This window comes from Phyllostomus discolor, chromosome 6 (genome assembly GCF_004126475.2).
Source record: "Phyllostomus discolor isolate MPI-MPIP mPhyDis1 chromosome 6, mPhyDis1.pri.v3, whole genome shotgun sequence".
In the NCBI taxonomy this organism is placed as follows: Eukaryota; Metazoa; Chordata; class Mammalia; order Chiroptera; family Phyllostomidae; genus Phyllostomus; species Phyllostomus discolor.
In genome coordinates this window covers 15762943-15776980 of record NC_040908.2, presented here as the reverse complement: position 1 = coordinate 15776980, position 14038 = coordinate 15762943, and the positions used below count along the sequence as shown (strand labels likewise).

At 37.9% G+C, this 14038-nt stretch overlaps 1 protein-coding gene across 1 annotated transcript in view; it reads right to left on the bottom strand.

The window, feature by feature from the left end:
• SPDYA (speedy/RINGO cell cycle regulator family member A) overlaps positions 1-10591 on the bottom strand; it is a 28396-nt gene extending 17805 nt beyond the window's left edge. The window contains exons 1-3 of the mRNA XM_028516694.2: positions 8819-10591; positions 6810-6868; positions 4429-4514 (exon numbers count right to left, since the gene is read on the bottom strand). Coding sequence (XP_028372495.1) covers positions 4429-4514; positions 6810-6868; positions 8819-9053 — 380 coding nt within the window. The 5' untranslated portion in view covers positions 9054-10591. The remainder of the gene's footprint in view (positions 1-4428; positions 4515-6809; positions 6869-8818) is intronic.
• Between the last annotated feature and the right edge of the window lie 3447 nt (positions 10592-14038).

The window sequence follows — 14038 nt, the reverse complement described above, 5'->3', positions numbered from 1 at the left end:
AGTGAATTTTCCTTAATAAGTTCTGAATATTTGTGTATTCCTATAAATATTGAGCTTTGTTCTGGGATGCAGTTACTTGGAAACAGTCTAATCCTTTCGAGTCTTACTTTTATGATTTGGTAGGTAGATCTGGAGCAATATTCAGTCTGGGGCTAGTGAGGCAAGACCTTCCTGAATACTCTACTCAACATCTGGTGAATTATGAGATTTTTCAGTCTGGCTGGAACAGACACTACTTCCAGCCCTGGGTAAATGTTAGGCACTGTTCCCTCTAATCCTTTGTTATGGTCTTTCGCCATGATCAGGTATTAGATTGTCATTATACACAAATGGAAACCAGTGTCCTGACAACTGCTTGAGCGGAATCAGGCATACACAGAAGCAGGAAAACACAACCCATAATAAGGAGAACAATTAATTAATCAAACTGACACTCATAGTAGAAGTAAAATACAAGAACATTAAAATGGTTGTAACTATTCCAGATGTTCAAAAAGATCAGATGACACACTTCTAGAGATGAAAACTATGTGTACAATGATAAATATACTCTGTGGAATTAATAGCCAATTAAATATTGCAGAAGAAAAGATTTGCACATTGAAGACATAACAGTATAAACTATCCAAAATTAAACATTCAGAGAAAAATAAACAAAAATAATAAACAGTATCAATGAGCCATGAGACAACTTCAAGTAGCCTAATAAAAGTGAAATTGGAGCCCATACAGGGCAGTGAACAGAAAAAAAAATTTGAAGAAATAAATGGCTAAAAATTTTATAAATTTGATGAAGATCATAAGCCCACAAAGAAGCTCCTTGAAGCCCAAAGCACCAAGACACATAATAATAAAATTGCTCAAAATGAGTGATCAAGAGAAAATCTTAAAAGCAGTCAGGAAAAAAAAAAGTAAATTGAATAACATAGAAAAGAAATGAGAATGGAGCAGATTTCCCATTGGAAACATTTACAAGCCCCTTTTGATGACTTTCCAGGAAAAATGAACTTACAATAAAAAAAATTACAAATCACTTAAGGCATCATGATGAGAAACAGACCCTGAAGTTTGAAGATATTGGAGTTAATAGATAAACACAAAGAAAAAGAGGTCTTAAAAGCAGTCAGAAAGGAAGACAAATGATCCTAAGTGGAAGGTCTGAGATACAAGAAGGAATAGGAAGCAAAGACATAAATATGTGGGTAGATATAGACAAATGTTGAATGTATAAAACAATAATACTTTCTGAGCATCAGAGAGAACTATAGAATTGCAAAACAAGAAAATATAAGTTGGCAAAGGAGATGATTGGCATTAAAATGCTTAAGGTTGTGTGATTAAAAATAAGTAGGGTGCTCTGGCTGGTGAGGCTCAGTAGATTGAGCACAGGCCTTCAAACTGGCCTGTGAACTGAACCAAGAGGTCACCAGTTCAATTCCTAGTCAGGGCACATGCCTGCGTTGCTGGACAGGTCCCCAGTTGGGAACATGTGAGAGGCAATCGATTGATGTTATCTTTTGCACATTGATGTTTTTCTCCCTCTCTTTCTCCCTTCCGTCCTTTCTAAAATAAATTAATTAATTAATTAATTAATTAAAAAATAACTAGGGTAATTGCTAAAAGAATAGATATAGACTGCATAGCATTTAAACAAGTAGAGGCAAAAAAGGTATCAGAAAATAAAAATTTAAAAATCTCAAGAAAAAAATAGATAATAATGGAGTGGAAAGAAGAAAGAGGTAAAAATGGGACATACAGAAAGTATAGAACAAGATGGTAGGAAAAAAGTCAAATATATAAGCAACAATAGAATATTATTCTGCAATAAAAATGAACTATAGCTACACATACCATGTGCTCTTTTGTACATATTTCACATTAAAATTTTTAAAAGGTACAGAAGGACAGAGTACCCTTCTATTCATGTAATATACATACTGGTTCATGTATTGAAAATTATTTCTAGACAGATACACATGAAACAGTTAATTGTCCTTGAGGAGGGAGGCCAAGGTCTTGAGATAAAAGACTTACTCTTAATTGCATACCCTCTTATGTACTTTGTACAAAATCTTGTACATAATCATATTTAGTTACATTAATTATAAAATGAGTATCTACATATATTATTTATCCTTCCTTAAAATAACTGTACATATATTAATGTTACTTTAATATAAAGCACCTTATTGTTAAGCCCATTTAGTTACATGACTCAAATCCTGTCCTCTGTAAAGTTACCTAAAGTAACTTGTTACTTTTAGTATCCCTGATAGTTTTTTTAAAGATTTTATTTACTTGCTTTTAGAGAAAGGGGAAGGAGAAAGAGAGGAAGAGAAGCACCAACATGTAACAGAAATGTTGATCAGTTGCCTCTAGCACACCCCCAACTGGGGACCTGGCCCAAAATCCAGGCAAGTGCCCTCGCTGGGAATCAAACAAACCAGTGACCTTTCAGTTTGCACACCAGCACTCAATCCATTGAGCCCCACCAGCCAGGGCTCCCTAATAGTTCTTAGTAAAGGGAAGATAGAATGGGAGATTGGTCCCTTTCATACTTACTAAGTGAAATGTGGAAAATCTATAATGTACTATGATGATTCTACTCTAGATTAACAATTTTTCAGGTTCAATGTGTTGAAATATCTGCATCATATACATATAAGTTCCCTTCCAATTTGAAATAGTTAAGATTTCCTTAGAGCAGAGTCCGGATTTTTTGCACAATAGTTAATTATGTTTATTCAAATAAAGAATTAAGAACCTCTTGTATGTTAGCAATACAAAAAAGATAAGGATGCAAAACAGGTAAGATATATGCTCCTTTCCTTTAAAGAGCCTATAGTCAAGTCAAAGAGGCAATTGAGTGTGAAACAAATAACTGTAAAAGAGATAAGGAAGAATGATAATTGAGTTCAGTGTTAAAAGAATATATAGAAAGGAATAGAACTTGAGTTAGAACTGTGACTAATTGAGAAAATATGGAGAACTATTAAGTCAGACTTATACAAAAATATCATATATAAAATAAAATTATAATTCATGTTATTTTTAATATGAAGCTTACAATACAACATGTAATACAACCTCACAGACTACCTCATAGTGTAAGGTGATACAGTGCTTTACTGATAATAACTTTTTTAAAAAAGTCAAACAAATCCAATTTCAGGGATCTAGTAAGACTTAAACTAAAGCTTCTTTTGGTTTGTTGTTAATTTTCAGATGAGAAAAAAAACTACAAAATAGATACCGCACCAACATACAAATACAATGCAATACTAAGAGACATGTAAACAGCACTATAGCTAGTGGTCAACAGCTGAATTTGGCCACTGGCAAGTCACGCATGAATTTGTGCCCCAGCTCTGATGCATACTAACCTGTGATCTTGGAAAGTGCTTAATCTAAGTCATAATTTCCCTATCTGTAAAATGGTGATAATTACAAAATATATCTCATAGTGAAGATTAAATGAGCTTATAAAAACTTTTGTGGTGCCTTGTAACAATACTCAGTATTAACTAATACTATTGTATTCCCTCAATTTAGCAATTATCACCAAATTTTACATTGAATTTATTTTTTTCCATGCATGAGGAAATGTGTTTCCTGAATACACACAGAGATCAAATCCTTTGAGTCTGAACTAAAGAGACTTTGAGTAAATAATTATCCTTTAGTTCTAACAGTTGTGGTATTCACCTTAAATATTTTTATATGTAGTTCTTTATTTAAGTACTTTAAATTATATTCATACATTTCCAACTGCAGTACTATATCAGGTTCTAGGTAGAACAGGTTTTGAGACATATTTTTAATTTACATTGATTCTAGCAGAATTTTGACCTACAGATTGAAAAGCCATGTCATTAAGACCACTTAATAGACAAAACTAGTATAAGCTGTCTAATACAAAGTCAGTGGAAGAACTGGAAAACAATATGCTTTGGTCAAAGTACAATGTGTTAAATGAAACAATGAGAGGACACTATAGGTATCAGATATGAGTAACTCCTATGTTATAGACAGAAATCCACATGAGTATGTCCAGAGCATTTTCTGCAAGTTGTTCAATGTGAAAGAGCAATGACGATAATGATTTTTATTATATATTAACTTGAAATTTCAAAGAAAACATCCTGGCTTAAAAAAGGCCAAAAGAGGAAAATTTGGGACAATTTATATGAAACATTCTGAAAAATATTAAAAGTACAATCAAATTCAAGTGGAATATTTAATAATAAATCTTAGGCAGAAAGCAAAAAAGAACATAAAATATTCTGTCAAAGTAAAAAATGTACAGCTTTTATATAGGAAGGTCTATTCAAAGATATATATGAGGTTTAAAACATGCTGTGTTAAATAAATTATCATATATATTATTAAAAATTACCACAAAAATCACTTAATAGAAAGCATACTTACAGAGCAATAAAGAAATTTATCCTCGTATGCTCATTTATAGTAAATTTAGCCCTCTTGAAATAAACAAAGGTCATAGCCAAAAGATACTATAGGGAAAAAATTAAAAGTTAATATTAATGTTTTGCTTTCATAAGTAAAACTACTTTAAAATAGTTACCTCTAAGAACAATGGGCTAAAACAATTAAGCATTATTTATTCTTATAGAATTACCTATTCGAGTCCTTATTTTTTGGCTTCCTGTAATCCATGTGAACAGTAAGAAATAATTCATAATCATTTATCATGACTAAGATTATAACTAGAATGAAATCCTAAATTTTATTGCCAAGATTTTTGTAACCAAAACCCATTTTTTTCCTATCTTAAATTTCAAATATATAGAGATATCATAAAATAAATAAATGTACATCCTACATCTAGACTCACTAATTGTTAACATGTTGCCACATTGGCTTGATGTATGTGTACATACAATTTTCCCCCTGAATTCTTTTACATTGCAGACATTCATATTTACTTTTTAACATAATCTTTTAAAAATAACTCCAAAAAAATTAGGATAACATGGCTTTATTTTCATTGAAGAAAAGTGTTTTAAATTTATTATTAAAAAGACACTTATCTAGCCTGGTATTTACACACTATGCCAGGTTCTGGCTGTTAACTTAAAAACAAGTTATAATACTGATGCATCAGATTCTCTCTCATAAAATGCCTATTCATCCTACCTTCACAGGATTGGCCATAAAAAAAAAATTCCAAGTTTTTAATGTAATTTTCAGTAGAGGACTCTTGAAATAGTGTTAAAATACAGTGCTCCTGGTTAGTTAGTTTAAAAGCACTGCCCCCTGCTGTCCAACAAATTTCATTACTGTAATGCCTTAAAATCATAAAGTTTAAAACAATGCTACATGAATTAGATATTTGATATTAAGGCAGTACCATTAATTTTTAAAAGTGTTGGTGACATTATGATGATGTTTAATAAGATACCATGTTCTAGAGATACATCTTGAAACACTTAACGGATAAGATATTAGGATACCTGGGATTTGCTTTTGGGGAAAGTGATTGGGAGAAACAAGAATAGTCCAAGACCCTAGCCCTGGCTGGCGTAGCTCAGTGGATTGAGCGTGGGCTGTGAACCAAAGTGTCGCAGGTTCGATTCCCAGTCAGGGTATATGCCTGGGTTGCAGGCCATGACCCCTAGCAACTGCACATTGATGTTTCTCTCTCTCTTTCTCCCTTCCTTCCCTCTCTAAAAATAAATAAATAAAATCTTAAAAAAAAAAAAAAAAGAATAGTCCAAGACCCTGGCCAGGTGGCTCGGTTGGCTGGAATGCCATCCTGAAGACCAAGAGGATGTGGGTTCAATTCCCTGTCAGAGCACATACCTAGGTTGGGGGTCCAATTCCTGGTTGGGGCCTGCACCACAGCCAGCAACTGATCAATATTTCTGTCTGCCTCTCTCTTTCCCTCTCCTTACCTCTCTCTCTAAAATCAATAAACATATCCTCCAGTAAGGATTTAAAAAAAAAAGGATGGTCAATACTTGATTGTTATAGTGGGATAGGCACACAGAAAGTCTTTGTTCTCATCTCTACCCTAAGTTGTGTATGGTTGAAATTTTCCAAACTTAAAAAAAGATTCTCCAATTTTATCTGTTATCTTAAACCTGAAATTTAAAAAAGTTCATACCAGTACTAACTTAGTGGGTATTTAATCATAAGCTAGTCTTCCATTCATTCCCTTTTTTATCAGTTGGCACAGGAAGTGTGATGTGAAGTCATACCAAATTTTCTGATATGATTACCTGGTCTAAGATGGCATTTACAAAGTTGAAATTGTAACTGTTCTGCTAAATCTTTAGGGTATAGAAACATCACAATCCCTAGAATGCAAGTTAGCATAATTTTCTTATGAAACATTGATTTCTAAATATACAACATGATAAACTAATTTTGTTCTGCAAGATTTTTGGGATTTGTTTTATCTAAGTTACTTACAAACTATTAAAATGTATAATAGACTGCGTTAGTGGAATGAATCTCAGAATATTCTTTCTCTACAGCCTGAAAAATGGTAATAATTCTGGTCAAAACATACTAAGTCTATACTGTTTCTTGTTTTCAATCAAAGAGATATAGTTGTAAGGTCTTTTAAATCTAATCAGTAATATTCTATAATTCCTTGAAATAGAGAATTAACCTATAGTATATGCTAATTTCAAAAAATTAATGTGTAAGATTCCACTTTGAAGAAGCAGTACGAGGTAGTTCCTTTCCTAAACTTAATATGAAATTCTTATAAGGTTTCATTAAAGTTCTGATGGTCTAATAATATAAAATGCTGTTAATGACTACATTGTTACTAAATTTACCTTGTCTGCAATTTTACAGCAGCAGTCCATCCACAAGAAATCTTGAATCAAATCATCATCTACAACAAAAGATAGATATGACTTGTCCTTTAAAAATAGAATGTTTCCTTTTGAAGAATTTCTAAATAAGGAGATTATAAATAATGTTTAGAAACAAACAAAAATGTCTGGAACAGTGTTGTTTGAGGTATAGTTGTCAGTCCTTTAGTTTATCTACCACTGGAAGCACTATTCAAAAAATTATTGCCTTATTAGTCAGTTTACCATCTGAGTTTCCTTAATATAGTATAGCATAGTATAGTATAGTACAATTGGATCAGGAATGGTAGAAGTGTTTGATGTATTGAATATCCCAATAGCTCTTTAAGAAAGATGTCTTGGGTACTAGATTAGCTATTTATTGCTTTCCAAAATCAATCTTTAACATGTATAAATAGAATCTGAGAGAATTTAGCCTTTACAAAATAATGACTTAATAAATACTCTGTTGTTAAATGTTTTATTTTTCCTAAATATTTTATCCTTTCTTGTTTTAGGTCCCAAGGTATTTTTAGATTTGCATTCTTCTCTCTTCCTATTTATCTCTGTCCAGCTATATATTATCCAATACACATGAAAATGTCTATATAAAGATTCATAATTTATTATTTATAATTAAAATTTAATTTTGAAGCAACTGAGTATTATGACAAAAAGATCAACAAAGAAAAATGCTATTAAAAGAGAATAACATCTAAAAAGGTCAAACACACTTATTTCAATTTTATAATCCCAAAATATATGGGTAGTTGTAGAATATAATCTGAGAAAATTTGCTTTTTTCATTTTCCCCTTTCATTTTAAGTAAAACATAACTTTTTTATATTTTTACATCCTAGAGATATTGATATAGTCAAATACATGAAGAGTTCCAAGAATAAGTACTGATTTTCAGAGAATAATTAATTTCTGCCTTGTTAATTCTTCTTCTATTTCTTAAATTACCTAAAATGGTATAGGCAGGAATATTCTCTTATTTTTCATGATTAGTTATGAATCATAAAAGGAGTTTGTGGGTAATAATTTTATGCTACTTTAAATGGAGAGGCAAACTTGTAACAGCATTATAGATCCTGACTGGAAATATCCTTGTAAGTTCAACATTTTTCTACTTATATTATTTATATTTTTTCTTCTTACCTCATTTTCTTTTCTTTAAATTGCAGCCAGCTTGCTCTTATTGTTTTAAAAAGTTTCTGTCTCCTAAGTAGGGAAAATACACTTGTTCTCAAGTGTCTCCTTGTACACCCATCTGCCTTTCTCTATAAACAAGGAAGCTTGTTACCTTCATCTGGGATATTCATTCCTACAGGGATTTACCAGAATCTGTCTATCTTACCCTTTATCCTGTCTACCTTACTACCTTACCTCAAAATAAACAAAAAAAACTTTCTTGACCAGTAAAAATACTATAAAGAAGTTTCTTTTTGGTGATTAAAAAAAATGTTATCAGAGTAGCACTATGTCATAGTCTGAACAAATTCAAACTGATTTTTACTGTATGAGCATGATAATAAAGCATAGCTAATTGTTAACAATATTCCTCAGATATAATACTGAAACTTCTTTGGTTGACTAACCTTCCCAGTTTGCTCAGTTACAGCACTGAAAGTCTTGGGAGGCCCTCAAATTGTGACAGTTGGCTTGGCCAAGAGTTTATATAGTATTTTACTTTAGGTCAAAGAGAACTCATGCTCTGAATTTGAACTGTCCAGGATTTACATTTGACACTTGGATTTAAGTAGTCAAGAAGTGAGATGAGTCTGAATTTCTAATCCAAAAGAATCAAAACAAACAAAACCCAACATTTAAAAAGACTAAGTGAAACAAGCATAGATTTGGTTGGAAATGAGAAATCTGACAGAAAATAACAGCATCCTCTTTTATAATGAAAACAATAAAATAAATCTTTACAGTCTCTCATTTTAAAGTATTCTCTAATTACCATTATTTCAATATTTTAAACCTACCAAATAATTTAAAGAAAGCAGTCATTTCCTGGCGCTGTATAACCAGACAGGGTCCTTTGGGGCGTTTAGACTTGTTGCTAATCTGCACATTTTTTTCAGATGCTGGCCTACAATCTTTAAAAATAGGACGCTTCAAATTAATAGGTTTTTTAGGCTGATGTGATCTACTTGACCCAGATTTTACATGAACAGTAACAGTAGGTGGTGTCTCACAATACAGCTGATTATGCCTCATTTTGGTTTCCCAAGATTCCTGTAAAAGTAAAACATACAATTACTTATCACACTCTTATTTCTATATAAAAGCAACTAACTTAATGACACCACCAGAGGCAGTCCTGGGAAATGTTACTGAACTTGCTACTAAAATGTTGTGACAGTGACTCACATGAGAAAGTGCTTTTAGAATTCAGTGCTAAGAATTGCTAAACTTTCTTTGGGTAGCTGATATACCTCCTCTTCCCAAGAAATAAGATCCTATACCCCATTTTGACTACTAAGGAACTCAAAACCAAATCTGAAAGTTAATTATAGAAGCTATGCTGAGTTTATAATCTATTTGAGGTAGTCTTTCTTCCTGATTTTTTATTCTGCTTGTATTGACATACTTTTTATCATAGTGTTTTTATATACCACCTCAAATTTTTGTTTCCTTACATATTTTTTATCATATGGCTTTTATATGCCACCACCTCCATTTTTTTACTAGATCAAGGCAAACTATTTGCATAACTTAATTATAATCAATTTCAAGTATTATATTAAAAAGCAACCCCCCCACAAAAACTATTTTCTTACTGGTAATTCCTTGATATGTTACAGAATTCACTTATTCAATAGCATTTATTGGTATTTTCTGAAAAGTTAAAAACAATTCTAACGAAGAGATATACAGTATATGTATTTTGAGGGATTCTCATAAACTGATCACTTTAATATTTAAACTTGAGTATGGAAGCATGCTATTGAGTGGCAGATTATAAGTGTACACGAATGTACATTGCTATAATCTAATAAAATTTGAAACAAAGTTAATCCATTGATCTTTAACAATATACATAATCACTACCATGTGTGCTCATAAGGCAAAATCCTTCAATGAGTTTTTTACATGGACTCCATCAACATGAAAAAAAGCCATCCCAGAATTCATACTTGAACAGAAGTATGTCTGGCGGGCGTGGGGGTTGTTTTTTGGCGGTGGTGGAAGAGTAAGTAGACACAGCTAATCTGTAGGCATCCAAACAATGTCTTCTCTCTGCATGTCTTGTAGGGAGTATCGTGGTGGTGTGTCACCGAACCGTACAATGGAAGCAGCAGTTTGAAGACTGTCTGCCTCTATGACAAAAATCTAATCGCAACATCCATGCGCAACTCAGGACAGGCAGGTAAGCCTCTGCTGCAGAGCCTTACGCTGAACACTTAATATGTGCCAGTCACTACGCTGAAAGTTTTACATACGTTATCTAACTTAATTCTCAAAACATCCCTATAAGGTGGGTGTTGTTTTATTCTTATTTTCTAGATTAGAGGCTTGAGACTTAGAGAAGTTGTTAACACGTTTGCTCATTACCACACAGTGAGGGATAAAGCCAGGACTTGAATCCAGGACTGGGACACCACAGCCCCACATTCTGTAATCACTGAAGAACTGTTCTGAAGATTAAGTGAAATCTCGTATAAAACACATGACACGTGGTAAGCAGTCCGGTATTACTGTCACTTCGCCAGGAAAACATATGTAAACACAGCTACCACATTACACTTTATAAAAATTTAACTCAGGCATTTGCAGTGTAAAAGTGCGCGCAATAAATTATGACTTAGTGGATACAACAATGGACTTCTCACCTTCGTGCTAAATTAAAACATCTCTTAACACAGAATCCTCAGTGAAACGACTATAGATAGCACTTTTCTCCGTTACAACCACAGAGTCTAATTGTTGAAAAACAATACAGCAAATTTAGGCAAAACATTCTGGTTGCGTCGCTGGCGTTGCCGCGGCCATTACCAAGTCTCCACAATTTTCGCCTTTAAACCTTCTCCCTAACTTATGCAAAGGCCACGGAACGCCAGCGGCCTCGGCCAGCGCCCGAAGCTCCCCGCTGCTGGAATGAATCTCGGTGAGGCCGGTCAGAAACCCCGCCCGCCCCGGCCACGAAGCGGGGCACGCGGGACGGAGACGAGGCAGGACGGAAGGAGGGACAGGCTGGAAACGGGCAGCAGCGACCGGGAGGACGACGCAGAGCAGCCGCCGGCGGGGTCGCGGGCGGGAGGACGCGGGGACCCCGGCGAACAGACCCGACCGCAAGCCGGTCTCCATCCCCCTCGCTCTGCGCCCCCGCGCTGCTTCACTGCGGGGGCAGGTTCCTCCCGTAGGACGCCCAGATACTAAAGGCCTTTGTTTCCGTCTTTAAAAACCTGGCGCCCAGTAAGCGCTCCGTAAAAGCGGCCTGTGACCGGGCAAGGCTGCCCCCGCGTTCGGTGGCGGAGAGAGCGGGAGCGAGGGTGCGCAGACTGCCCAACGCGGCGCGGCACTGGCACCGCGTGTGTTTTACGGGAAGGGCGCCGTTCAGCACAATGTGACGGGTAACCCAGCCTCCCCTGGACTAATGCGCGTGGTTTAGACGTGAAGAAACACGGCACTTCAAAGTGTGCTCTGGAGAGGGTGTGAGCAGACGGGACCCAGCAGCGTCCACACGGCGCCGCCCGCCCGGCCGCCCCGCGCGCCGGTTAGTTTGTTTCCCAGCGGAGGCCAGGCGGCCTCCAGCGGCGCCGCGAGCGGAAGGAGCGCGTCCCGCAAAGGCTGGGAAACGAGCGAGAGGCGCGGACACGCACAGCCGGCCGGCCGGAGCTCGGCCCTTCCGCGCAGGCGCCGCCGGGGAACAGGTGTGTTCCAGGGGGACGCGAGCGAGAGGCGGGTCTTACTCCACGCACCGCCCCCACCGCCCCCCCCCCCCACGCACCGGCGCACGGGCTCCGTCAGCGGGGCCGCGAACGAGGGGCCCCGCAGAGCCAAACCCCGGGCTGCGTGAGGGAGGCCGCGGCAGAGCAGTCCCCTCCCCGCCCCCGCCGGCCCAGCGGCCCGCACCACCTGTTCGGCCGCGGGAGCGCGGCGCCCCGCGACCCCACAGACCGGCCCCGCCCGGTCCCGGCAGCTCGCCCGGGCCCACCGCCGCGAGCCGCCCGCGTCCTACCCCCGCGCCCCCACGCCCCGCCCGGCCCCCAGGCCCCGGCCTCCGCTGCTTGGAAGGGTGTGCCCTCGTCCCCGCGAAGCCACAGAGGGACTCGTGGGCGGTAGTGTGTAGTGTAAGGAAGGGGCAGAGTCGCCGCCACATCTTCACACCCGGTGGCCCGAGGGGTTGGTTGGGTGTGAGAGGGAATGAAGGGACCGGGCACCACCGACCCGGGAGTCGCCGGGAACGCCCGGGACTAAGGTACCTGCGAAAACCTGGGGCTGGCGACAGGGGCCGGGCGGGCGGTCAGCCTCCCCCAGACGCCCCCGGGCCTCAAACGGTAGCTCGCAGGTCGCTCCACAGCTGCACGACCGGCTCGAAGACCTCCCGCCAATGGAGAGCGGGGCCAGCGCGGGCCAATCAGCTCAGAGACCGCCGCTGGGGGCGGGGCCGGCCGGAGGCTGCGCGCGCCGCCGCCCGCGGACCTGCCGTTATCCGGCTTACCCTCTGGGCAAAAGAAAACACCACGACGGTCGGTGATCTCCCCAGGCAGGAGTCCTAATTTAACCGCTTTCCCTTGGACACAAAGTCAGGCGTGTATCGGAGCCATCGGTCTTCCTCTCAGCTTGATGGAGCGGCCCTGCTATGTTAAAATTACTATATGAACAGACCACCTAAATTAATAAAAGGTGTGAAGACCAAGGCTCTGTGATAAGGGGTAATACTTCCCATTCTGTTCAATGTGTTCTAAGTTGTCCCTTCTTCTGCAGGAGTCGTTCTGGCCTTATCTTAACCCTTGGCCAGGTGACTAGGATGTAGTACGTGCTTAATGTTTGTTGAAGCGATACATAAAAATCCTTCACGGTTTTGTAATTTGTCCCGTTTCATTCTTCCATTCTGCCTAATGGATAACCTCCCTGCCCCTGCTCCCTGGGCTCTTTTCATGTTGCTACAGTCTTGCTAGATATTTCTTCTGACTGCGTAATATTCGAGTGGGTGATCAAACTGAACAGGTCAAAATTGTTACACTATCTAAATGTCACTTGTTGAATAGACATTATAGAGTGTAATGGTAAAACTTCAGGTGTATCCTTACATGCAATCAGTTTGTCTTATTTCACTACTGTTCATTTTTTAAGGTATGCTGTCACTTCAAGATACTTTTAACCACTTTTTAGCTGTTTAAGGAAATTATAAAGCACTGAAACCTAGCAAAATGGGACGTAGTACAATATTTCTAAGCGGATGTCACTGGTCTTAGTCCTGCTGGCCCACGTCTTCTCAGGTGTGGCTTTGTTTCAGGGCTGGATCCCCAAGGGCGGGAGGAGTGGACTGCGCAGGGTAGCAAGAGAGGAGTAAGCTTGACCATGTTCCTTCTCTCAACACGTTTTTGGCATAAATAAGTTAAAGACAAAAAAGCTGAATTCAAAAGTTATGGTTGCCAAGGAGACAAAATGTACCTGAACTTAAGAATGAAGATGCATTCATTTCCTTGGCTCAGTATGACACACTTTTACATTCTTAAGGGACACATGCCAAGATGTTCCTGTCTTTCCTCCTCACTTTTTTTTTTTTTGAAGGGCATATAAATCCTTTGAACACTTCCAATTAGCCACTGTTTAAGCTTTAAAATTTTTCTTCCTGGTATTTGATTCCACATTTGCAAAAACAGTCTTGCTGGTCATGATTAAAATTTGTCCCTGGGCAAAATTAAAACAATGAATATTAAAGCTTCAAATGCAAGGGGTCTACTGTAGTCAATTCTCTTCATTTCAAAACAGAAATTGATGCTATCACACTACCTGGTGAGGTTTAATGAATCTGAATGTCATGACATTCAGATTATAGATACATTTAAATATAGAAAATTATTAAAAATCAGAGAAGAACACTGTAAGTTAGTGGCACTAAGAAATTACAGGGTATGTTTCTCCTAAGAAATGAAGTTTTACTTCAAGTAGCAGTATTACCAAGTAAATACTTTTAATAATCAATATATAAATAGAAGCTATTAAAGTGGTTTAAAGACTGCTTGAATAAT